General features: G+C 42.4%; 1 protein-coding gene and 1 long non-coding RNA gene across 17 annotated transcripts in view; one reads left to right on the forward strand and one right to left on the reverse strand.

Moving 5' to 3' along the window:
- LOC148004340 (uncharacterized) overlaps positions 1–12828 on the forward strand; it is a 29183-nt gene extending 16355 nt beyond the window's left edge. The window contains exons 2-3 of one of the 3 annotated variants that reach the window (XR_015628047.1): positions 10585–10687; positions 11288–12828. This is a non-coding gene — a long non-coding RNA (uncharacterized LOC148004340). Of the gene's footprint in view, positions 1–10584; positions 10768–11287 lie in introns of all 3 variants that reach the window. The other 2 variants (XR_015628046.1, XR_015628048.1) reach the window with 2 other exon arrangements.
- Dock3 (dedicator of cyto-kinesis 3) overlaps positions 1–27433 on the reverse strand; it is a 355025-nt gene that overhangs the window by 16011 nt on the left and 311581 nt on the right. For 8 of the 14 annotated variants that reach the window (XM_087562345.1, XM_087562340.1, XM_087562344.1 and 5 more), the window contains exons 34-46: positions 26100–26195; positions 22718–22778; positions 22488–22581; positions 17913–18061; positions 16721–16807; positions 15200–15304; positions 5916–6057; positions 4492–4658; positions 4281–4367; positions 3682–3861; positions 3029–3112; positions 2785–2901; positions 251–372 (exon numbers count right to left, since the gene is read on the reverse strand). In XM_087562345.1, the coding sequence (XP_087418471.1) occupies positions 251–372; positions 2785–2901; positions 3029–3112; positions 3682–3861; positions 4281–4367; positions 4492–4658; positions 5916–6057; positions 15200–15304; positions 16721–16807; positions 17913–18061; positions 22488–22581; positions 22718–22778; positions 26100–26195 (1491 nt within the window). 14 annotated transcript variants of the gene reach the window in all.

The raw sequence follows: 27433 nt of genomic DNA on the forward strand, positions 1-27433 counted from the left end.
CTCAATTTCCCCTCCTCTGTGTACCTAGAGTACCATGTGCATGCTTCTCTGATGTAGGACAGTGACTACTTAGATGCAGGTCAGATGATACTGTCTAGTGCAGGGGCTGCTTAAGGCAATGCTGTGGAGGGGAGAGGAAAGGAGGGGACATGATTATATACAAGTGCTCTTCTTTCCAGCTCCTTTCCTCTGGTGCTTATCCCCCACACTCACCTCTCTGGAGGAAACTTTCACAGCCCTAAGGCCATACCTGTGCCTGTGGCTCATCTTGATGTTCTCGGGGCTCATGGGACTATGGGATGCCAGAACATTTCCCCGTGGGGTGCTGGTGCCTGAACATGCAGGACTCAGCTTATCCAAACATGGAAACTCCTGTTGAGAAATGAATGTTTGTTCATAGAGAGAAAAGAATAGATAAATAAAGGGTGGAGATAAGTTGTCTGCTGGTAAAAATGTAAACAAATGGACAAAAAGAGAACCATATGATACTTCTGGTTCTTCTGGACAGTCATACCTTCAGTACTGACCACTCCCCTAAGCACATGGGAGCCTAGACCAGATGCTATGGAGTCCCAGGTAAACTCCACTAGCAGATACATCTGAACATGCCGAAGTTGAACATGAGTTTATAGGAAAGTGATAACAGGCTTCCTTATTTCAGAGGACATAGAGCAATGGCTGGGACAGAGGAGAGGAAGAACTTATTATTCAGCTGTCCGTCAGTGCGAACTCTTACATAAGAACTGGTGCTGGGTTTCATTGGATTGCTAAGTGGCCCAGCTCTTAGTGATCTGAGTTAAGTTGCCTGTGACGCAGTCTATAGGGAAACAGGAAACTAAGTGCTGATGTAAATTTCTGAAAACAGCATAGTTCTATTTTAGTATAATTAAATTTTTACTAAGTATGTAGACTTCTTGACAGAAACTTCTAAAGTTTCACCACTGGGTGACAGAAAATATACTGGTCTCTGTCTCTGTGACACTGAGAAAATTTTAAAGCACAATCTTCCAGGTTTTCTCAAGTTTTTCATATATGATGGATATAAGCTCTTGTCTATTGGATATGTTTCTGAGCTGGACTTAGAGAAGCAAATTTTTTCTTTCTTCTTCCAAAGCAGGCACACTGTTATCCTGTTTCTGTAATGTGCACAATATGGGCCTGGACGCATATGGATGAGCACTCTGTGCCTTTGCTGCAGTGCTCTGACTGCAGAGATGTGACAGGGCACCTCCTGCGGTGCCAAGCTCTATGTTACATGAGCTAACAGTTGGGATGAGAAGTTTGCAAGAGCAGAGCCCAGCAGTATTTGCAGAAGCTAGTGTAATTAGGTAGAACCCCCATCAGACTCACTGATGCTACTCAAGCTCTTTACTAATCAGCCACCTCAGCTTTAAGGGGAAGCCTTTATGTTCTGCATCTCTCACGTGAAACACCACGGAGGACCTTCCCAGGAAGGAGACATTTTGTGGGCTATAGAAATTTCTCTTGAAAGTAGGTCAGTCTCTCATACTGTGCAAGCTTCTTTTCCTATTTTGTTTTTCATGCTGTCCACTCTTGTGAGGACACAGCTGAGGCCTGCCCTGGAGTCTTGAGGGACTAAAAGAAACACAACCTGCAGCATCCAAGAACAAAGCAGGCCAGTTCCAAGAGGGACTGCTCACTCAGTCCTTGGATGGCTCAGCCTTCCCCGAGACTTTACATCATCCCTGGAGGAACTTGTCTAAGACAGCATGGCCCACCATCTGACAGCTATATGTCTTTGTTTTCCTAATACTTATATTTGGTAGCCTTCAGTAAAATGAGCAGAGAGTTTGCCAGGTAGTGGCAGGTAATTTGGTTCATGGCCACTTAGGTCTGGGAACCAGAATATTTAACACAAAGTCTGTTCTAGAAATAATTTACGATCAACCCTGTGGTTAAAACTGGGTAAAGGTGGGGTTGGAGATTTAGCTCAGTGGTAGAGCGCTTGCCTAGCATGCGCAAGGCCCTGGGTTCAGTCCCCAGCCCCGAAAAAAAGAAAAAAAAACTGGGTAAGGGTATGTGATATGAATCGGGACTCGGGGACTCAGGACCACCTGAACATTATCTTCAACAGCTATCACTCCATTTTAAGATCACACCAAGGAAAACTGATCCTGAGTTACAGGTCCTGCCTATGTGCGTTAGTTCTTTGGCAAACTTGCTATGGAGAATAGAGAGACAGGGTAGACTTAGGTAGGCAATCTGGGGTTTGGTGTAGCCTAAGAACTGTCTTACACCTCTAGGAGCAGTCAGAATTAAAGTACTTGGAGCCAAAAACTTTCTTAGATGTGATCCTGGGTCACAACCCATTATGGAGGAAACTGAGATGGAAAGAAAGGAAATTAGAGGAAAAGAATGAAGAAGAGGAGGTCTACACATGGGGAGAAGAAAATGGGTAAAGAGAAAAGAATGGAGCCGATAAGAGGGCCTTTTCAGGTCATACCTTTATTCTTAAGGTCCTTGGAAAGAAAAATACCTCCAAATAAACTCCTGCATATGAGCCCTTTCTGTATGTGAAAAACTCTATTAACACAGTGGCAGGAAAAATGTTATTTGTCTCTGATTCTGACTCCTTCTGGGAGCCAGTGAACCAAACTAAACAACTAGGGTACAGTGCTCACTACCCTCACCTCTCCAGCCCCCTGGGGCAGGTACAGATTCTCTCTTACCTCACCCTCCCTCCTCCTTTTCTTTGATTGTATTTATAGGCCTAGAGGAAGTGAAATCTGGTTCTAAATCTGGGAAGGTATGGGGTCAGCTTACATGGTACAGACTGGCCCTCATCATCTGGAATTGATCAATCAGCTTCTTATGCAGAGGTCGCATTTCTGGATGCACAAACTTCTCATGAACCGCCAGCCCAACTCCAAGAACATGGACCTACGGGAATTGCCAGATAAGGTCTCTCTGTTAAGCAGGGAGCAGCCTCTGAGAACCGCGTCATTTATATATATATGACTTCTCTCACTGATATGGACCTTTCATTTTCATGTCTTACAAGCCATACCTGTTCCTGCATTAGTTCCTTGAGCTGGGAGATCTTCTCGGCATCTCCTGGGTGCTTGGTGATATAATCTTTATCAAAAAAGGCCTGTGAAAGGAAAGGTCAGGTAATGAAGACTCTTCCTAAGATAACTATTCAGATGGAGCCCTTAAAAGGGAACCAGAATGCTTCCTCATAGGTGTCTTGCCAACACCTCCAGCCTGGCCTCACTGAAAAATTTATCAGTAAGGAAATGCGTGTTTTCTGTGCCTGGGAAAGACTAAAGGTGGGGCCTAATCTCCTGAGACTGGATGCTAGCTCTAGCTTCTCCAAGTCTGGATGGTCTGGGTATGCCAGGCAGAGCCAGTGCCTGTTGATGTGCACCTGTCTCTTAGGTACCTGGTTCATGAAGGACCCCAGGAGGATACTTAATTTCTATAATCAGATAAATTATTCATCTCACAGAGATTAGGGGAGGGGAAGCCCCCACCAAACATCTGTGCTGCAGAAATAGTGAGTGACCTTTATCTCAGAACCACCTCAAACTAGCTACCTCTTCCAGAAGAGGACTAGCTTAGAAAGTTTTCCAAGGAGCTATAATTTTGGGAAAAGGAGCTAATGAGCCATGTCCTTAGCCAGGCTGTCTGTCTGGGGTTTGGCCATTGTCTCCATCTTACCTCCTGGTATCGTGCAATGCCTCCATTGACAGCAGCATCAATGACACCATTCAGACACATGCTGAGCAGATTGATGTTGCCATGCACTTGTTTGTGCTGATACTGGCTGATCAGAGCTCGCAGTTCCTGGTTCTTATTCTCAACCACCTGGATGGCATTCTCCAGAGGGCTTACCTCCACCTGGGGGCGCATAACACAGAGTCCTCTCAGGCGTACTAACCCTTCATCACATTCCTGATAACAGAGCTACCACGTGTGATGCTAATTCTGCTTCCTCCTCCTTAGGAGGAACACTTCCTAGGTGTTCTCTAATTTCTCTTCTGATTCCAGGGACTGTAAGTGCAAAGAATAGTGAGGAGGATTAGTTCCGGACATCAGTCATTTCTGGCTCCAGGAGTCTCAGAGAATTTTTCCTTTCATTTGTAAACTGAAGAATACCTAAAGCCTAGGAGTGTCCTATGACAGATAAAAGAAGATATCAAAGCTAAGGAGCCAAGGCCAGGCAGGTGGCCAGAGCTTGTTCTTTAGTCCTTAGAGAAAGCTCCCTGGAGATGAAGCTAAGGAAAAAGGGAATTTAAACCTCCTGAGGTCTAGCTTACCAGTTCCCTTCTTTCCACTTCAAACCATCGAGAGATGCCAGGCAAACTGTGGGTCAGTGTCAGCGTGGTACGCTCAATCCACAGGCTCTGCAGGAAGAGCACAGACAAGTATAGACTAGACAAATTTTGTTACACTTGACCTGGGTTCCCAAGAACCAGGTTTGCCCCAGACTTACTATGGACACTGCATTCACTTTCCCATATCCTTTACCTTGAATTCATTGTCTTTGTCCTTGGGGCCTTTGTGGAAAGGTCTATCATACCGGAACTTCCTCACATTGTTGACACGATAGAAGCTCTTGACACGATCGGGTACTCTGTCCATTTGTAGAACATCCACATAATCTGGAATAGGTGTCACTGCATAGATCTGTAAATCTGGACATGAAGTGAAGGAGAAATCTAGACTTGACAAAGAAAAAGGCTGGAGTGGTATCCACTTGTTGTCTCCTTGATGTAGTACATTATAGCCCTGTTCCTTACTAGGGTGAGTCGTGGTGGAGGTAGAGGCATCCTAAGGTGCAGAGCAGACCTAAGCACAGTTAGTCAAAGCTCCCTATCTGCCCCCTTCCTTCCTGCTCCAACAATGAATGTCATGAACATTGGGCCAAGGAGAATGGCAAGTGTCCTGTGCTGCCTTTTTGAGAGTGGCATTGAGCAAGCAGATGTAATATCCACGATGTAGGAATAAATGTCTGGGACTACCCACTGTAGCTAAATGGCTTTAATAGAAAATAGCCTTTTTGGTTTTTTTCATTTCATTTTTTCTTTCTATTTTATTTTTTGATGACATTAGGGCTTAAAACCAAGACTCTGGGATGGGAATGATAGATAACTGCTTATCCAGCAGGTTATATCTTTAGCCCCTTTTGTAGTTTGACATAGAGTCTCACTAAATTACCCAGATTAGCATTGAATTTACCCTGTATCTTATGCAGGTTTTAAACTTGGTATTTTCCTGCTTTAGCCTCTCTTGGATTACAGGCCCATGTCATAGGCCTAGTCAAAACAACCTTTTAATTATAATGCTGACATCTCTGTGAAGAGAACATGAATGGGAGTCTATTTGCTCTCTTCTCTCTGGAACAAGTCTGCCACGTGGTGACTAGCACATATTTTTAAAGAAAGCTGTGTAAAATGGGTAATGAGCAGCAGGCCAGTGTTTTCACTGAAACTTTCAAGTGCCATCAAATCACAGCCATTCTCTATCCTCCTCCTTTCTGTCACTCTGCTACAGGCAATTTAACAAAGACTAGGACAGTAACTGCACAGGGAAGCAGAACAGATGGTAAAAGCAGAATAAACCCATGCTCAAAGTCAGCGACTGGTCCTGACTGCCTCACCAGGCCCCATGGAGTCCAGCATAGACACTGCACTCATGACAGTAACTGGTCTGACAACTAGGTCCTGAACTCAGCTTCTATCTCCATCCCTGGCCAATAGCATGCCACTGCTCTCATGAGGGTGGAGTGTCTTGCTAAATGCGGGTTCAATAGTAAAGACACCCAGGTTTAGGATGACAGGTAACCTAAATAAAGGAACAAGGCCAGCCACATGGTAGAGGAATGGTTGACTGGGTGAAACTTACCTTTCAGGATCCCAGCCCTTCCCACTCTACCAAGTTTCAAAAGATACACTGAGCATCACACTGTAGGATGGCATCATCAGGATGATTGGGGTGCTGCATAGCAACGGCCTGTGGGAACTCGCTGAGCATCCTCTGCTGGAAGGCTTCTAGCCTCTCATAGTCATGACCACGGCACACATACTCTTTATTCTGCAAAACCAAGTACATTCTATACCTTGCATGTCCATTGTCTCCATCTCTACAGATTAGCAGTTACTCATCCCATAAACATACTCTAGGAGCCTCTTTTGTACCACAACAAGGTACAGGTAAAGGGCATGGTACTTAGTTCCTGACTTAAAGAGAAATGACAGGAGAGAAGGAAGAAGGACAGAGGAAGAAACACTATCTCTGTGGTGTGGTAGTCCTGGGAAGAGAGTACAGACAACCAGGAAGTTGGGGGAAGGAGGAATACTTGTGAAAGGAAGCAAAGTAGGAGAGGGACTTTAGAAGAATCAAAAAAATACTAAAAGGCCCACTTCGTAAGTCTGTTACAGAAGAATGGGGACAAGCAAGCTCTCTCTCTCTCTCTCTCTCTCTCTCTCTATATATATATATATATATATATATATATATATACACACACACACACATACACACATATACATATATATATATATATATATATATATATATATATATGAATGAGAATGATAACAATCCAAGCAACAGCCAAACCACAAGAAAGCATAGATGGAAATAATGTAGGTTTGTAGAACTGGCCCAGGGGTGGCTGGAGAGACTAGCGTGTGTGCTAAGGAGAGAGTGCCATGGTGCTGACACATAGTGAGTATCTACTATTTACTACACTGATAAATCACTTTGGTAGCAAATTTCTCTGCAGACAAGTCAACAGAACAAATCAAATCTCAGTCTTTCTCTCTTTCTCCCCCTCCTCAGTCTCATCACACAGGCCAGACTACCTTGAATAGAACAATCCTTCTTTATCAGTCTCCTGATGCACGCATCACACATTTGGCTAAGGTTAGGTCTCAGCTTTTCTCTTTGTGGACTAAAGTCTCCTTGTCAACAAAACACCCTTGACTCCTTTTGCTCTGTGTACCTCGCAGCTGGCCATGTGGGAACAGCTAGAAGCCCCAGTACAATCTCCTAGAACAGGGGCTGGAGATGCCTCAATGCTTACGAATGCCTGCTGCACAGTCAAGAGGAGCAGAGCTCAGCTCCTGCACCATGTGACGTCTGGGTGTCCTATGCACACTTGCAATCCCAGCTCTGAGGTGAGCAGAGAGAACAGGACTACTGGGACTTACTGCCTCCCAGCCTAGTGGAGAAAATGTGAGACCCAGGTTCAGGACAGATCCTGCCTCAAAGGATCAGGGAAAGAGGGATTGAGGAGCACACCTGACACCTCTTTCTGACTTTAATGTGTATACACACATGTTCATACACTCACAAAGACATACATATTTACACAAATAAAAAACTTTAGGAAGCCTACTAGTCATACTGCCTGCCCAGCTGGCTCACCAGACCCATCTCAGCAAGTCCCATCACACTGGCATCCTGTCTTGACATGCCTTAGCAAACGGGGGTGGGGGTGGGGAGTTTTAAGGGTAGGGAAAAAAGAAAATGAGGGTGTATCAGTATAAGAGGCAGGTGTATACTCCTGGGGCAGAGCTGATCACAGGCCAGCCTTTGGAGACCCAAAGCTATCATTATGGGTAAACTCAAATAAGAATGAGCCACATATTTGGGTAAATCAGAATGAAAATCTATTATCAGCAAAGACTCCAAAGGCCACAGAGCTCAAGCCCCTTATGTAATGGTATACCTTCATCTATAGGTAGAGCATATTTTCTTGGATACAGCAAGCCATCACCATTGTCATCACTATTATTATTGTCATTATTAAGGTTTTTTTTTTTTTTTTTTTTTTTTTTTTTTTTTTTGGAGACAGAGTTTCTCTGTGTAGCCCTGGCTGTACTGGAACTAGCTTTGCAGACCAGGCTGGCCTTGAGTTCAGAGATCCATCTATCTCTGCCTTCCTTGTGCTGGAATTAAAGGCATGCACCACCACACCCAGCCATTTAAAGTCATTTTTAGGGTACTTAAGATACCAGGATGTAAAGTCTATAAAACTTGTTTTATTGTATTATTTAGGGAATGATGACGAGAAAGAGCATGCCTGTATACATTTGGTACAGATGAATTTCCCCCAAGATGTTCTGTTTGTGGGAGGTTGAATCTGCAGATGTTTAGCCCATGGACATAGAGGGTTGACTGTACCTCTGAAGAACTGGCCTTTCAACATCCACTAACATGCACATAATCCCCACAATTTTTTCATGGATCATATGAAGAGAAACAGGATTCTCCCCCAAGAAAAGAGGTCTGGATGTTTTCCTGTCTCTTTGAAGATTAGTAGATAATCATAATTGTGAGGTGTCCCAAGGATATAAAGCTGAGTGAACTAAAGAAGTAGATGGCCTGTGTATTCAGGGGTGCTGCAGGAGTAGCTGACCATGTAAGCAAGCATCCCCACAAAATGATGTGGTTGCCTACTTTGCACTCCCTTTGTGCGATCTACTTCCATTGGCCATAGAGGAACTGAGCAGCTTAAGGAAGGGAAGACACCATGTGGTTTAGCCGGGGGACTCTGTATGCTTGAATCAGCTAGTAGGTTACATTCTGTAAGCAGGAAGAACAGACTGACAAGTGATACTTCCTATCATTCTTTGTTTTTCTTCCACTACTGGAGCCTTTAAGCCACACTGAACAGCCAGACTGTTACTTGCATGCCTAGTCCTTCCTGTCCAAAAGTTCTATGAATCTGAGACACTGACATGTTCTGTGAGGTGTATGTGAGAAGGTAAAAGTGACCTTGAAGTTGACAGGGTATTCTTGCTCAGAAGAAAGAAATATGAGACAACAGGCACTGAATTTACCTCATCCAAAATTATGATGTCTTGTTGGGATCAGAGAGAAGGGGGGGGGGAGGAGAGGGACAGGCTTATCCTAAGTACTGCCATTTTGTTTTCAGACTCCATTTTGATCATAAGGTAAAATTAAGCTCAAGTTCCCAGGCTCCAGGGGAGCTTTCCAGATACCTAGCCAATTTCTTTTTCTTCCTCCTTTTGTTCCCTAAAACATAATGATTGTTCCTAACCATGAAAGAATGAATGATTCTGATTGATGGAAAATTTAACTGTAACCTGGCACAGATATTTGTAGGTTTTGAACTTAAAAACTCTAACATTCTGGCTTGGATGGTAATTCAGCTCCTGAGTCTGCTCTGTGGCCCCAATGGACAGGAAGGGACTGAGCACCATACATTTTTGTCATCTGCTTAAATCCTTACTAAGATGAGTGGGTGAAAACGCAATCAGACAGTCTGTGTTATTGTCCCTGACTGCTCAGTCTCTGCTTCCTAATCCAAGTAAACATCTTGCTATGTGTGGAGTCTTGAGCCTGCTTAGGTTGTTTTGGGCTTTCAGACCCTAGCAGTCTTAGAATGTACCATGAATTAGATATGACTTACAAATTGGGGTTGAGAATACAATTGACACTCAAGCATTCTTTGTAAAAGAACCAAAGAAACTGCTCTGTCTCAGGACTTTCCTGAGGTGCTCCTGGTTTCTAGTTACTGTATATTTCTTTTCATCTCTTTTATTGACCTTTAGTTCAACTATTCTTTTTTCTTTTTTTTTTGGAGACAAGGTCTCATGTAGCTCAGACTGCCCTCAAACTGACTATGTACCCTAGAATGACACTGTTTGCTCCTTCTGCCTCTACCTCCCAAGTGCTAGGATTACAAGGGTACACTGCTACACTTGGCTCCCACTTCTGTCTCTGTATTTAATTAGACAAGGGCTCTCCATTTAGGAGCCTAGATTGCTCTACAACTCACTATGTAGCTCAGGCTAACCTTGAACTTACAATTTGCCTGCCATAGATCCAAAGGGTTGGGACTGTAAGCATAAACCATCACACCAGACTACTACAGTACCTTTGATCATTGGAGTAACAAACATACCGCTTTTGAAATGTCTGGGCTGCATGGTCATTATAGGTCATGGAAGCCTAGTCCTTGAAATGTTCCTAGGAATTATAATTATTAAGTAGAAAGAGTTTGCTGTTCCTCTTGTATTATCTGTTATAATATAGACATTTTTTTCTTTTAGCCAAGAATGAGTACTTCTTAGAAAAAGTGAAAGCTGACCTGTTTTACATCTTAAATGTGGATGTCTAGACTCTGTTAGTAGACTGAGTCCTCATCCCCCTCCAACTCTCAGGGAACTACAAGACTCTTGATATATTAAACTTATTATTGCTCACTGGCTAAAGCAATTTTCCTAATGAGATCTTAAATATATTGGGGGTCATGTGATCTTTCCCATTTGCTGGCTGAGATTTGTAGGCATTGAAATGTATTAAGATACTGGAACTGGAAATAATCAGAGCAGTTTTAGGCTTTAAATACAATTCCAGCTTTCTATGCATGAGGACAGCTTTAAGCCATCTGAGAACAATAAATGTCAATGGAATGCAGCCTGGAGCACAGGCTCTGCGGATCTCTCTGCATCATATGGACTGCACTGAATAAGTCAAGTCATACACTGCCTTAGGGGTGAGCCCTGGTAATGCCTAACCTCTACACCACTTCTCATGGACGCTTCAAACCCTTGTGCCGATTTCTCCTTTGTCTCTCATTCCTAGATTTGCCAATGAAAATGCTAATTCACCAGAAAATGACAGTAGGAAGGGGATGCCACTGGATACAAGTTGCTATGAGAAGAAGAAAGCTAGGAAAGACAACCAGGTGCTGTAAAGAAGAAACGTAAAGTTGTCTCTGCATGCCGGCATTTTCCCCTGAAGGAAAACTACAGCAGCCACCACACTGTGAGTTGGTCTGCAGATGGTATCACCAAAGACATAAACAACAACAACAATTTGGAAAATCTGCTCTAAGCTACTGAAGCTGTTAGGAAATGGCTTTCTAAGAGGAAAAAAAATTCCCATTGCAACCTAATTCAGGCAGGGTTGATTCTAAAAATTGTGTCCCTCTTGGTCAGAACTGATTATAGTCCCTTTCTGTTTGAATCTTGTTTGGGTGTTAGCACTGACTGATTCTGGGAAATCAGAAGAGACCACTGTTGTGGTTATGTTTGTTGGCATCTTTCCATGCTCACATTAGTGAGCAGCTATATATAGGTTGTAGGGAATACTGCAGATGACACTTTAGTTTTCTTACACTCAGTTACCAGTATTGTGTAGTTGGTCCACTTAGTTTTCTGCAGTTCCTATATACTGTATTGAGTGTGTAGTATTGGTATAATCTTACCTGGACACCTTCAAATGTTTGTTACTTTAAGAATCCTGCACTCTCATTAGACGTTTAACAACTTTTTCCTACTTTTAGTTCATCTCCGGCATCATGAAGATCCAGAAGCATTAGCAGATACTAAGGAACGGTCATTTAAACAGGAGTCGTACTTCAACCTATGGAGCTTCTAGGATCTGCTGAACTGCCAACTGTACCTCACATGCTAAAAGCTATAGAGGACATTGTCGCTGGCACGGGTGTGATGGATGCAGGATATCTGCTCTATTTCCCAGCCTTCTAAGTCCAAACTAGTCACGCTCAGAAGGAAGTGACAGGGACAGTGTCAAACATCACAGATGGCTATCAGAAACAAGAGCTACACATATAAACTAGTCCTACTTTTCACTGGTATTCTCTCAGAAGGAAACTGGATAGGCTGTGGACAACTACAGAAGTGGTAGACGGGTTGTATATACTGTTTGCTTCATTTAGTGTGGCACAGTAGATCCACTGAGGAATTTCTTAACTGTGAAAGATTCTTAAAACACAACTAGTTATTCTGAACCATTCCAATTATCTTCTACCCTATGGAGAGACTTGGCACAATGACTAAAATGACTAAAGAGTATGTGGAGACAAAACTGAGGCTCTACAAACTTTATAAAAAGAAGTCTGTTAACAAGGTACTATCAAGTGCCACTGAGAAATATTTCTGAGTACAGTAAGATCAAAAGCTGGGGATAGCTCAGTTGATGAGTGCTTGCCTAGCATGAATGAAGCCTTGTGTTGGTTTCTTAACACTGCATTATACTAGGCCCTCAGCACTCATGAGACAGGTGCAGGATGACCAGGAGTTCAAAGTCAGTCTCAGCTACATAACTAGTTCAAGGCCAGCTTGGACTATAAGAAAGACACTGTCTTAAAAACCAAAACCAGAGACTGAACCACCAACCAAAAGAGCATGCAGGGGCTGGACCTAGGCCTCCTACGCAACTGGAGTGGGGGCCACTTCTCACGCCTACCATTGGATCCTCTTCTCCTAACTGAACTGCCTAGTTGGCCCTCAGTGGGAGAGGAAAGCTTAGTTCTGCTAGGACTGAATATCTCATGGTGGGATGGTACCCCCGGGGGACTCCCCTGAGGAGAAGAGAAGGTGGTAATGGGGAGAGATTTGTAAGGCTGGGATTGGGAGGAGTGAGGAGCTGCAATAGGGATATAAAGTGAATAAATAAATTAATAAAAAATCATATAAAGAACAAAAACCAGAAAACAAAACTGAAAACAAAAATAGAAAAATAATAAGAGGAACAAAATGTGTCAGAAACTACTTCTGAATGCTTTACTTTCCAAACCTAGACCACTGAGAGAGAGAGCTTAATTTTAAATATTACAGCTGAGGCATGGAGTTTTCTGTTGTATTATATATGATGTTTAGCATAAGTTTTTGTTTCTCAAACACATTTTTTGTTGTTGTATAAAAGATCTGTGTAGTTCAGGTTGGTCTGAAACTCATGATCCTCTGGTCTCCATCTTCAAAATGCTGGGATTACAGGTGTGTGTCATGAGGCCTGTCTTAACAATCCTTCAAAACTGTAGTTTGTTACTGTAGCATTAAAAAACTGTACTTTTACAAACTATTCATACAATGTGAAGCCTGTCTTCTGAATGGGTTTCTTATTTCTATGTATAATATCCTATCTCGCGGTGACGCACAAGTAAAGATTAAATTCCACCCGTTACTTCACAATGGCAAGTCATCCTTCTGTATTGTGTATATCCTGGACCAGTCCTTTGGAGATTTTTCTCCCACTAAAAGAGAAAAGTTGCTGTTGCTATCCTGTGTCATGAAAGAGGCTTCTTTGTCTTTTCACAGCTGACCTTAGCACTTGGAGCTCTCACAGGATATGGGAGCCAAGTGACTGTCCTCTAGGTTGTTTTTGAGTACACAGTACTAATGCTACTGGGTAAGATGAGCCACAGTGGAGGCACTAGGCCTTAGAGGCAGAGTTGGAAGGTACTTATATAGAATATTTTTAGGCACTAGTCACTTCCTGACACATTACTAGCAAACACAGAATACTGCAGCTCAGAATAGAATAGAAGGCAGCAGCAAGTATTAAATAAAGCCAAATGTCTTCTGTTGACTGACTGGTCCTTTGGAGAGAAGTACTCAGTAGAACACACGTGACAGCACATGCTAGCAAGGATGTGGAGAAAGAGGAACACTCCTCCTCCATTGCTAGTGGGATTGAAAGCTGGTACATCCACTATGAAATCAATCTGGAGGTTCCTCAGAAAACTGGAAGTAAATCTACCTGAAGACCCCCAACTATACCACTCTTGGGCATATACGCAAAATATACCCCACCATACCACAGGAGCAGGTGTTCCACTATGTTCATAGTGGCCTTTTTTTGTGATAGCCAGAAGCTGGAAACACCCAGATGTCCTACAACAAAAGAATGGATACAAAAAATATGGCTCATTTACACAACGGAATACTACTCAGCTATTAAGAACAAGGACATCATGAGTTTTGCAGGCAAATGGATGGAACAAGAAAATATCATCCTGAGTGATGTCACTTTGATCCAAAAGGACATGCACGGTCTGTACTAACTAATAAGTAAACATTAGTCAAAAAAGTATAGAATACCCAGGACACAATCCACAGAACTCAAGACTGTTAACAAGTAGAAGGGCCCTAGTGAGGATGTTTCAATCCCACTTCGGAGGGAGAAGAAAAAAAAATCACAGGAGGCAGAGGAGGGAGCAACCAGAATGGGAGAAGAGAGTGGGGAGGGGAAAAGAAGAACAAGATCAGGTATTGGAGGGTGGGGTGGGGTGGGGAGAAGTGAAGACCTGAGAGCCAGCAGAATGAATGAAACAGGAAACCTCAGGAGGTGGGAGGAGGGCAAACCCTCTAGAATGTACCAGAGACCTGGGAGGTGAAAGACTCTCAGGACTCAAAAGGAGGAACCTTAGATGAAATGTCCAACAGTTGGGAGAGGGAACTTGTAGAGTCCAGCAGAAAGATAGGGCATCAAGTGGAGGGATGGGGTTGCCATCAAACAGTCAAAAACTGACACAGAATTATTCCTGTCTAGTAGGGACAAAAATAGAGAAGACTGAGGAAAAGGAGGTCCAGTCACTGGGCCAAATTGGGATCCAGCTCAAGGGGAGACTCCAAGGCCTGACATTATTACTAACACTATGATGTGCTTACAGACAGGAGCCTAGCTAGCATGGCTGTCCTCTGAGAGGCCAAACCAGCAGCTGACTGAGACAGAAGCAGATACTTATACTCAACCAATGGACTGAATTCAGGGACCCCTGTGGGTGAATTAGGAAAAGGCTGAAGAAGTTGAGGAGGAGGGTGACCCCATAGGAAGACCAGCAGTCTCAACTAATCTGGATCCCTGAGATCTCTCAGATACTGAGCCACCAACCAGGCAGCACAAACTAGCTGGTCCAAGGCCCACGACACATACACAGCAGAGGACTGCCTGGTCTGGCCTCAGTGAGAGAAGATGCACCTAACCCTCGAGAGACCTAAGGCCCTGGGTGGGGGGTGGTATGGGATGGCGGGGTGAAGGAAGCAGTGGGGGAAAGAAGAATGGGATAAGAAAATGTTGGAGGGTGGGCTGGGAGGAGGATAATGACTGGACTATAAAAAATATTAAAGATAATTAAAAAAAAAAGCAGGCTGATCAAGCTAGTAAGCAGCACCTTCCATGGCCCCTGCAACAGCTCCTGGCTCCAGGTTCCTGCCCTGTGTGAGTTCCTGTCCTGACTTCCTTTGGTGATGAGCAGTAACAGGGAAGTGTGAAAACCATTTCCTCCCCAGCCTCAAAAGTCCTTTATTCTACCCTATCAATCTACTTTTAGTAAAAAAAATACATAGACATATTTTTAGATTTGCATGCATGTGTGAATATGCACACACCAACCTACCTACCCACCTTATCACACACACCAAAATTATTGTGACCATTTGAATGGACTCACCCGAAGGAAGAATGGAAACTTCCTGCCATAAAAGCCAACCCGGAAGAACTCAGGCTCCAGGCGTTGCTGCTCTATAATGTTGTCATAGTAGCTGGCCTCCATTTTCTGTTAACAATAAAGGTATGGTTGGCATCCAAAGTAAGTTCTCCTAGACTCAACTAGATACTGTCTTTTAAAGAGGGAGCATGACATTAAATCTAGTTAACAGGGAGGCAATCCCCAGACACTACCAGCCTCTTTCCGGGAAGTGCATTATGAAAGAGGACAGCCCTCCTTTCTTCTTCACTGCTATCTGACGACTGGATGAAAACAAGCCTGCCTAACACATCCCTGTCAGGTTGTTCTCAATCTCCTCCAGGAATGGGCCCAGATCTATGAAGATCTGAGGCCTTAACTTGAGAGGTAAATATTTAACACGGATTTGATTGATCCTTGACTAGGGTTGCTGGCAGCTGTCTACCAATACCTCTCTCCCAATACCATTGTGTCCATCCTCTCATAACCATTCTGTCCATCCTCTCATAACCACTCTGTCTGTTCTCTGCATCCACTCTTGTTCATCTATCGTTTGGCCTAAGATGCTATTAACTACAACTGAGAAGTTTCAGTTGTTCGTATCACTGATACTGGTTTCCATTTAGGAGAATTTAAATTTGAAAAGATAACTAACATTCATGCTGTCCAATATTACAAAGTCAGCAAGTTTTTCAGTATGGCTATTCTAGCTTCATGTTTAACCATCTTTAGGCAGCAGCCTTTACAAATTAGCCAAGAATCTACTTTAGAGAATCCTTTCCAAATCCTAGTTTAGACAAGAGATATCTCTGGTCTTTGCTCAAATGTCTTAACTATAGACAAGGATGTAGTGGATGATGTTCTTAAACTACTCTTTCTCTGCTGATAGAATTGTAAGATATAATTTAGAAGATAGCATTGGCAATGAAGAAAGATTTTACAAAGACTTTAAAAATCCACTGGACATTTGATATACTTTTTGAGTATTTTGCCTCAAAGAAGGGAGCAAGGACAAAGTGCTGAAGTGACTATAAGATGCAGTGGGGATGGAAAGCTTTTGTAATAAGCCTTAGGTGCCAGTGAGCTGTAAAAGCACGCTGGCAGCACAAGCCCGATGATCTGGCTTTGATCTCCACAACTTCTGTACGGATAGCAGGAGAGAATAGCCACAAGTCTTCTCACTCCACACATGCACCTCATCGTGCATGCCCCCTGCTATCATGAACACCCACAAGTAATGAATTAAGTGTTTTTTTACCCCCAGAAGTCACTATTCCATCATGCCGCCTTCTTTCCCTGAGTACAAGTGGCTTTTAGGGTTCAGATCACAAAGTCATTTGTCAGGTATGTGCTTTTGTTCCATAATCAGACTGCACGTATCTTGAGGGCAGTAATCTAGTCTCTGTCCATGGCACTAAGTTAAGGGCTTTAGGAATCACTTAGAAATTCATGCCAGGAAGCCCCAGAGTCTTTGGTCAGGGACAAAGTCGAGGTGACAAAGCTTACCCGGATCCAGCTGAGGCTCTGGTAGTCATAGAGGCTCTCATACTGACATGCCAGCTCTCTACATAGAGGGATTCCAAACTCCCAGCTCTGTATTAAAAATAGGAACAGGGCTTTAGTACCTCAGGCATTCTTAGGTTGGTTAAGTCTACACTGAACATATGAATGACTAAAACAAAAGGCTAGATCCACCTCACATATTACAAAAAAACACAGTCTTCAAAATCATTTATAGAGAGTACCACACATCACCGTGGTTTTCTACCTCATGCAGAGCTTTCTGGTTTTTGCTCAAATGTTTCAGCCTCCATTCCTCTCTGAACTACCTTCACAAGAAGAGGTACTTCTCAGTATATATTGTTCAATTATTGCTATCTCACTAAAACATATTTATTTTTATTATATTCACCTATATTAGATGATGACTACACAAGGAAGAGAGCTATGTTTCTTTACTCTATTTTCAGATCCTAGAACAATAGCAGATACTCAGTATTTCTTTATTAAGTTAATAAAGGGAGTGTAATCCTTTTACTTGAGGTCAATTATGAAAAATTATGGCAATCAAGCAGAAAGGGTTTCCAAAGCCCTGGCAGTAGGCCTGGCACTTTTCTTTTATGAGAAGATTATAACTTTAGGCTTCAGATTCTTTTTGCCTACTTGGAGACTAGACTATTTGTGTGATGAAGTTCCTGGTACAGCAATAGGCCCATCTAGCAGGTGCCTGAAGAAGGCTGCAGTGGGCCTCATTCTAATGAACTGTTTAATTCCTTCACCACCACCACCACCACCACCACCACCACCACCACCACCACCACCACCACCACCACCACATTATTATTATTATTATTATTATTATTATTATTGTTGTTGTTGTTGTTGTTGTTGTTGTTGTTATTTTGTGGTGTTGATGACTGAACCCAGGACTCTGTGAAAGCTAGGTAAGTTCTCTAACACTGAACTACACCTTTACCTTCCTCATATTATTATTACAGTGTTTTCTTTCTCTTGGGTACTTGGAAACATCAGTTTACATGATATTTGACTCAGTTTATTCTCCTCAACTTCCAAATTCTAGCTTACGCATGGAGAATGTACACATCCATCACCAACCTCAGTTATTCTTTGTTTCTAACAAGTATGTCCTGACTGCAGCAGAACACGAGGGCTCAGAGGCCTGCTTCCTGATACCTGCCTTGCCTTTGTTGAAGTAGTGGATGATCTTTCTACACAGTCCCTCCTTCCGCTGCCACTCAGTCTGGGATGGGTAGTGTAGGAACTCCCGTAACGGTCGATCTTCCCACTGCAGCAGCTCACAGTAAAGCAGGAGGGTGAATGCAGCCTCTGTAGGAATAGAATGGCAGCTCAGGGCTTCCTCTGGTGGCCCAGAAATAGCTCTGTGCTAGAGGTCCATGGTGAACAGGGATATCAGAACAAAGCTGGGTAGCACAAACCAGGAATACTAGATACCAAAGGTAAGATAGTGTAAGCTAATAGACCTGGCTCACACAATGAAGAAACTATAAATGTTCTCAATACCTGGTCACTTGTTTTGAGTTCCAGATGAAGAATAAAGAGTGGTTCACATATAAAAACCTACTACTGTGTAAGCTTCTTAAAATATATACAAATATGAAATAAATTTAAATGGAATCACTATATAATGCGGGAGACATTTTATGCCACCAAGTAACTCCTCTAATGCCAGGAATGAGTTACATCTTGTTTAGTTGTTGGCCAAAAATATCACAAGGTATTTCTTTCTTTTTTAAAAAGATTTATTTATATTTATTATATAAGTACACTGTAGGTGTCTTCACAGGGCATCAGATCTCATTACAGATGGCTGTGAGCCACCATGTGGTTGCTGGGAATTGAACTCAGGACCTTTGGAAGAGCAGTCAGTGCTCTTAACCACTGAGCCATCTCTCCAGCCCCACAAGCTATTTCTAAAGCCATTGGTTATTCTCTATTACCTGGTACAGCTTATTGCTAAAGACACCATTTATTTATGTCATCAAATACTGGAGAAATAGATCTGGAACCCAACTAGATGCTTCACTCTCTACTGACTTGTTCGTGTTCATGGTACTAGAAGCTATTTTGCACGTTACTGGAGGTAGAAAGTAATCTTCACTATCACCCAGCTACAAACTGTGACTAACAGCAACCTGCCTGCAAGATGTACTGGTGCAACAGTGACACAAACATTAGGGGAGTAACCAATTACTCTGAGTGGATTTAAGGCCTATTCCATGAGACAGAATCCATATCTGATATCACTCAAGTAGCCAAGAACTTGAGACTACCTAAGTTATAGGACTTGGGAGAAAATCTAATACTATTTATTATTCTTCTAAAGGAACATAGCAATAACATGACTCTTAACAACATGTAACAACACCATAAACCAGTACCTTGTTCAACCTTCATTATAGAAGTTTTTTTCTTTCAGTGGACGGTGTTAACATAGAGATTCACACTTAAACAATATGAAGAGAGTGAGACTTTGGGGGATTCAGTCTTAAATGGGATGTCTTCATCAAGCCCCTCCCCTCAAGGGATCCAAGTGGAAGAGGAAGTGGAAAGATTATAGAAGCAGAAGTGATAAATGACTTTAAGGACCATAATCTTTCAGACACAACAGAACTGATGCACATATGAACTCAAGAGACTGTGAAAGCAGGCTCAGGATCTCAACAGGTTCAAACCAGACAAAGTTCTAGCTCTGAGAAGGGGAGATGGGCACAAATTCCCATTCCCAATCAAGAAGCTATCTGCAATTGATACCTACTGGGAAAAGGGAAACTAGTTTTCTAAAGTAGCACCTCATTAGGTATATCAACTACACCCCAGCCCAAGCCCTATGTCTAGAAATACCTGACTGACACAAAATAGGCTCCATTTTTTTTTTTTTGGTTCTTTTTTTTCGGAGCTGGGGACCGAACCCAGGGCCTTGCGCTTCCTAAGCAATCGCTCTACCACTGAGCTAAATCCCCAACCCCTAGGCTCCGTTATTTTTGAGGAGGAACTTTTTGTATCATTTTGTCTTATTAGTTTTTTTTATTATGTTTTCATTGTTTTAGTGAGAGAGGAAGAGAGAGAAGGAAAAGGGGAGGAGAAGAGGGAGAAAAGGGGGAAGGAGAGAGCACGCATGGATGAAGTTAGGTGGGTAGGGAAGTGGGAGATATCTGGAAGGAATTGGGAGAATGGAAAGAATGTGACTAAAATATACAACTTTTTTTTAATAAAATGGCATTTTTAATAAATAAGAATGGCTTAGCTATTTTAAGGCTATTGCACACATTGTCTTGCTTTGGATGGCAGAGATAATTGAGAATTCTTGGGTTCTTTTCTGTTCACTTGGCTCCAGCTTTCTAACATTTTTAGAATGGGTTCTAATTGGGCAGCACCAATTCATCAGGGATTTGTCCAGCACTCATCAACTGACTCTTGCCTAATGCCCCAGGAAATGTTCTTTCCTCTTATTGCTACCGTTTCTAAAAGGATGAGGGCTAAGAATGTGAGTAGTGTAAATATGTGGTGAGTCCGGAGCCAGGGACTCTTAATTCTGGAGAAACTGGACTCAGGCTGCAGGCTTAGCGCTACTTTATGTGGAACAGTTAGTAACAGTTACATAAAAACACAACCTGTTGGGGCTGGGGATTTAGCTCAGTGGTAGAGCGCTTACCTAGGAAGCGCAAGGCCCTGGGTTCGGTCCCCAGCTCCGAAAAAAAGAACCAAAAAAAAAAAAAAAACCAACCAAACAAACAAACAAACAAAAAAAACCACAACCTGTCGGTAGTGTAAATTCTAAGAGATGAGTCACACTGAATTACAGCCATAGCCCACAGCCCTATTAAGGAATTCTCTTTTTCCTTCTGTTTAGTAGTTTTTAGTGGTGTTTTCTCACTCGCAAGGTTCTAGCTTCTGTCTAGATCTTCAAGCCATACTAAAAAGTGCTCACTTGATGAAGAATCTAACTTCTAATCAGCTGTAATCCGCACCCAGCCATGGTCCACTCCTTGAGCATCTCACTTTTCACTCTCTACCTATGCCCGCACACTGGCACCCCTTGCCAGGCCCTCTCTGGTGCATGAAGAACCGTATGAAATCTTTTTCTTCCTTATTGTGCTGGCTCATCTACGCAACACCTAGAGCTACAAAAGTCAAAGTATAGCACTTCTTTGTTCATAACCTCGACTCAGTCGCTTACGTGACAGCCCAGTCCTTGGCAAATGTCTACATTAATACACAGAAACCTTTATATTTTAATTAATTAATTGATTGGTTAATTATTTTTATATGTATGGGTGCTTTGCATGTATGTATGTAGTGCCTGAAGAAGCAGAAGAAGGCATGGGATCCCTTGGGTCTGCAGTTATATATGTGAGCTACTATGTGAATTCTAGGAATCAAACCTAGGTCATCTGGAAGAGCTGCTAGCATTTTTAACCACTGAGACGTTTCTCCAGCCCAATACGAGAAATTTATAAAACTCTTCCCTTCACCATTCCTTCAGAGTTATTAGCGAGTAGTAGGTATAAAGAATGGTAAATTTAGTCATGTTATGCAATGTCATATAATTTGTGCTAAGTATACTGTGAGCTGCCACATAGGTGCTACAAATGGAACCCCAGTCCTCTGAAAGAGTATCCAGTGTGCTTAACTGTTTAGCCATCTTCCAGGCCCTCATTTTGTTTTTTTCATTAATATTTATTTATTCACTAAACATCCCAACCCTACCTCCCGCCCAACTTCTCCCATTCCCTTGTGAGAAAAGGAGCCCTCCTGTGGGTATCAACCCACCCTGGCACATCAAGTCTCATCATTCATTTTTAAAGATAGTCTCACTACATAACCTAGGCCTACCTCAAACTCCTGATCCTCATGTTTTAGTTTCCTGAGTGTGTACATTTAGTCTGTCTTGTTCATTTTGCCAAGTTGTGTTGACTGAACAAAATAGTATATATACAACTTCCTAACATGTAAAGACAAGGGTAAGGAAGAAGGGTTCTCTGTTTTTACTAATTCTAGTTAAGATTTACAAATAAGGAAAGATCACATTTCCACATTTAGATGATGAATTTAAGTCCTTTAGTCTAAGGGATAAAAATAGGGCCTAGTGACAGCAAGAAAGATAGTTCTTTGGGGACACTCTGGTATGAGGGAATAACACAGAATATCCGTCTATGTATCCTTCCTCTTCATTCAGAGCGGTTCTCAGTAAACAGATCATGACCAGCACGTGCACAGATTGCAGACATAATGAAAAGCTCTTATCTGGCCTGTCAAGAAGACGAGTACTGTCCAGACTGTACTAGGAGCTCAGTGTAGGAGAGAGTGTGCAGTTGCAGAGGAGGAGCCAGATCTACCAGTGAGTTCTAGAAGGTCCAGGATTAAGGAGATACTCCTTTGCTTGGTTGGTTTCAGCTCTGCAAGACCTAAGAGAAATTCTATTTCTGAGGAGAGACAGAAGTTCAAGCTTTCAGAACCTGATGTACCACGTTTGGAAGTTGCTGTTGAGTCTTGGTGACATGGATAGAAGTGAAGGTGAGTGGGACAGCTGCAGACAGCAGAGGATGTGCACGGAGCACATGCCAGGAAGGTTAACAGTTTACCTGCTTTTCTGTCATTAAAGGAGTAGGAGGACAGGACTGAGGTAAAGGGAAACCTTGGAACTCAATACTGCTGAGCTCTGGCAAGGATGATTCTGGAGTCATTTTGTCTATCCTAATGAAAAGACACAGCTCTTCCTTTCCTGACTCACCTGTGTAGTTTTCAGCCTGTAAGTGCATGTCACAAAGCTTATGGATGTATCGGATATACATTTCCTCTTTGTTAATCTCAGATTTGTAAAAGTTCTGCAAGAGAATGAAATACATGTAAGATTTATGTTACAGGATGCTAGAGTCTGTCCCATTCTGAAGATAATTTGCAAACTCTAGCTAGTGAAACCCTGGCTGTGCCTGTCAGAAGGAAGAGCTCACGTCCTCTCACCATCAGGTTAACAGTGCAGCCAACCTTCTTGTTCTCAGTTTCTTCTCCCTTCATGCAGTCCCTGGAAGAGAGAACACAGGTGACTACCTATGATAAGAAGTGTTATCTCCTGGGACAAGACATATACTAATGTTCTAGCATTACTGGAACATTAGTATGGACAAAGAAGTATTGAAAAGTAGTATGCCTTCTAACAGGAAGCTCTTCAACAGAAGAGGACTGTACTGTGAGATCTCCCTCAACTTTACACCCAATCCTGAGGTTAGACGATCTCTGTTGAGCTCCTTGAGCTGGTTGCAGAATACAGAGCCCAAATATATCATCAGGGCATTAAGAGCACTTGCCAATTTCCTTAGTACCTAGAAGCACAAATCTATGCTAGAATTCACATAGAGTTGAAGACATTACTGTCCAGGCTAAGGAGGCACTTCTTAGGGGACTGAAATGTTTGGACAGTCTAAAAACTAAGTCTCAAACCACAGGTCCAACTCATGCTGAATCACAACGTACTGGAAATAATATAAAACTTTATATATACCTTATATCTAAAGGTTATGTACATATACAATTTTTTTTATCACACATATTTTGTCAATAACTGTTTAAGTTCTTGGCCAGAGGAAAAGATTCTCTTGATTTTGGCATTGTCTTCCCTGAAAGTTCATCTGATTGATCATTATTTACTATACATCTGCCGGGGATTAGCAGAGTACCAGAAAGAAAAGCTCAAGGATCCCGCCTTCAAGGAATTGAATCTTTTCTGTTGAGTCAATGAGTGGCAAATGATATATACTCAAGGTATGCACAGAAAGCCAAGTGAGCGCCTGGCTAGGGAAAGTCTCCCTGCTGGTTTGGACTGGGAGATAATCTAAGGATGACTCAGCATTAAGAAGCCTGAAGGAAAGAGATCAATGGATGCAGATCTAGAGCACAGCCTTTGAATCAGCTAGACTTCTCAAACATACTTCTTCATCGACAACTACAAGAATAACCTTTCAGGGCTGCAAATGAGAATAGAGGCAAATACCACATCAACATGGTAGTTTGTTTGTTGATTGGTTTGTTTTTAGTCGCTAGAACCACCACAAAAAAAATCATACTGTTTTCTTCCATGTTCACAAGGAGCAATACTTGGAGGTTAGAAACATGAACGTAAGCCCTGAGAACTGGACGGACACAGGGCAAAGGTCAGTTCATGTTTGAAGACATGTGTACCTGTTTTATAGAGAGATACCACACTGAAAATAAGACTGGTTCTGGCCATAAGTTTCATTTGTTTATAGAAGACAGAAAGAAAATCAGTGAAAAGAAGGCTTTTAAGTTTAAGACAGTGGAGTACACATAGACAGACACATGGCTCCAGCTGCATATGAGGCAGAGGATGGCCTTGTTGGGCACCAATGGGAGAAGCCTTTGATCCTGCCAAGGCTGAACCCTGCAGTGTAGGGGAATGTCAGGGCAGGGAGGCAAGAAGGGGTGGGTGGATGGGTCGGGGAACACCTTCATAGAAGAAGCGGGTGGGAGGATAGGATAGGGGATTTATGGATGGGAGACTGGGAAAGGAGATACCATTTGAAATGTAAATAAAAAAATCCAATTAAAAAAAGTTTAAGAAAGTGGGGGTTGGGGATTTAGCTCAGTGGTAGAGCGCTTGCCTAGCAAGCTCAAGACCCTGGGTTCGGTCCTCAGCTCCGGGAAAAAAAAAAAAAAAAAAAAAAAAGAAAGTGATTTTCAGTGTTTAGGGTAGATGGCAGTGAATATGAACAACCTTCAGTAAATACTGTAATAAGTTAAGGGCTTTAGCCCACTTTCCTGTGTGATGGCAGCTATAGGAAGGGCTTGGGATATGACATGTAAAGTGGAAGCCTTTTGCTATAGAAGGGGCTGACGAAGGCCAACTTTGGCTATTTAAGGCCCAAGAAAAATAGGTAGACATTTGTTCAAACATAGTGTGCTACAGAAAAGGGAGTTCAGGCTGTGAATCCCATTTCCACTGTGAAATTAGCGCACAGACACTTGAGTCTGCTGAGAGGCACAGTTTCTTCAGAAGCGACTGGAGCAAGCCTGAGCACTGTCATTTCTTGTTCCGGGCGTTTATAAATCTTTCAGCATTACAGTTTGGGATCAATTTTATTTCTTTATCATCCTGTTTCTCCTTATCTTCCTGACTTCCAGAAAATAACCTTAGTGACTATTCTAGTCGGTCTGAGAGCATAATTAAGGTTTTGTTATTTTTAGACCATTCAACAGTCATGACAGGACTAAAAAAGGCAGGATTTCATGAAAAAATTCTAATTCCACATGGATTCTCAGGATAAACATAACAGAGAACTCAGAGTTCATAAAATATTTCCTCTAATTTGTTGCCATAGCTAGGATTAAGGGACATAAATAGATTTTAACAAAAGAATATAGATGTGAGGAAAAAGGGTGTCCCTCAGTTATGGGAGAAGCAAATGAAAGTTGTCCTTGGTCACATTTTGGGACCAGATGACATTTCCTTGTTTATCTCCCATATAGCCAAGGAAGGTCTTCATTAAGGAAGCACAGATGTTCCCTAACCTGTTCAAAAGACAGTTTCCCCTTCCCTCTTGTTATGTCTTCCCTATGATCTTCCCTAGATGGAAGGCCTGTGGCTGCATGACCCTGGGATACCTTCTGGGTACGTTCCGTCCCGTCTCAGGGAGAGCCCAAGAAGCTCTAACTAATACCTGAGAAAGTTACTGTTCCTGGTTATCAGATGACTCCTAATGACAGCCAATGGAACCATAATAGTCCTTCCTATGTTAAGACAATGGTTTTTGATTTTAAAATATGGTCTTGCTATATAGGCCAGGACAGCTTTATATTCATAATTTTTTGGCTTCAGCCTCCTCAGTACTGTGATTACAGCTAAGCACCACAATGCCCATTTTTGTTTTTAAACATTTGTTCTTAAAGACAAGGTCTCACTCTATGGCCTTGCATGGTGGCCTGGAACTCCAATGTAGACAAGGCTGGCCTGGAATTCACAAATTCACCTGCCTACACCTCTGCCTCCTGGGTGTTGGGATTAAAGGCACGAGCCACCATGCTGGCAGTTGTTGTTTTAAGATTTATTTATTTTTATGTGTCTGAGTGTTTTGCCTGCCTGTATATATGTGTATCATGTGAATGCCTTGTACCCACAGAAGGCAGAAGGGAGCACTGGATATCCTGGACCTGGAATTACAGCCAGTTATGAGCTGCCATGTAGGTTCTGGAAACTGAAAGTACATCCTCTGTGAAACAGCAGGCATTCTCAACTTCTCCAGTCTTCACTGTGGTCTCATTTTTGCCTTTGCAAAGAGAATAAATATTCTACCAAAGGAGAGGTTACAGAAGTTTCAAGCTAAAGAAATACCTGTAGTCAAGAAGGCGTTCCATGAGGCGGGTTACTGAGGTAACAAAGGAAATGCCAGTCTCACGCCATGTTTCCTGTTCAACCTTTTCCAGAAGGCTGTTGGTAGGAGAAGCAAGAATAACTCATGAGTTTTCCCTGGTGACAAGAGTGAGGTGCATGAGCCTGTGGAGACTGTGAGACATCTGGAGACAGGAGACTTGTCACGCTGTCGTCTTACCTGGGGTAGGGCCCAAACAGCTGGGTTCTACTCCACGCAGCAGAAAGCAAAGACAAGGACATTACTGAACAGCAGCCACACATGAACATCTCTCCCATTTCTCGGGGCAGTTCCTAAGGACTCCATTGAGGTGGAGATGAGAGAGGTGATTGCTTTAAGGTCTGTTCCCAAGGACCATCTGAGTTAAGAGCCCACGGTAGGATATGCCTGGCTTTGTCAACTGGCTGCTTCTTTGGTCCAGAGACATTTTTGGTAAATATATAAAAAACCACCTCTTCATAAAAATTGAAGATTGCCACAAATCTAAGGAGCCCTGCATGAGGGACAGGGAGTAATTCAGGAGCTATACTCTGCCATCACCTCGGTAATGAGAAGCTTCCAAAATATGTAACAAATACAAGTTTAACATTCAAGTCATTTAAAAAAATGATAGCACCATGCTTCTGCCACTCTGAGGCAGCTTTTGGCTTTCGAGATACACTGATACGCTGATACTTGATCTAGTAGTGAGCTTAGGTCTAGAGCTCAGTCCATACAACTCTATTAAGATTCCTTATGAGCATATTTTGCTCTCTAAGTTTCTAAGTCATCTGGAGTTGACTGGCCCAGGATTGGGAACAAACACAGGGGTCTCAAACTCATAGCTTGATTGCTGTTATGTTTTTGCTATGTTCCTTGCACAGAACATACACCTGTGTCAAAGGTTAAGGGAAAGTGAGGGTTTCTATGATCATGTGGAAAGAGAGAAGAGGACTACAGGACCTGGCCTCTCACTTGAATGGACTAGAACACAGCTACTCTCTAACTGCTTTGTGGAGCTTTATTGACCTCACACTCGGGAAGATGTTCTATGAGCACACAAACATGGGAGTATTTTCTATATCTGCACACAGTTTTATTCATTTCTCCCCATACCTACAAGCATCATCCTCAAATTAAAAATATGAAATGATATTCCATGGTATCAGCAGCTCTTACATCTCAAACTGACTTTAAAAGAGTTTACAAACACAATTCGGATAGGTAATAAGTAATTGTACCTATTTTTATACTTTTTCCTTTGTAATAAAGTCATTTATTAGTGGACAACAAAGAGAATTCAATGTTTTTTTCCTAC

The sequence above is a fragment of the Rattus norvegicus genome, chromosome 8 (assembly GCF_021556685.1).
Source record: "Rattus norvegicus strain SHRSP/BbbUtx chromosome 8, alternate assembly SHRSP_T2T, whole genome shotgun sequence".
Classification (NCBI taxonomy): domain Eukaryota; kingdom Metazoa; phylum Chordata; class Mammalia; order Rodentia; family Muridae; genus Rattus; species Rattus norvegicus.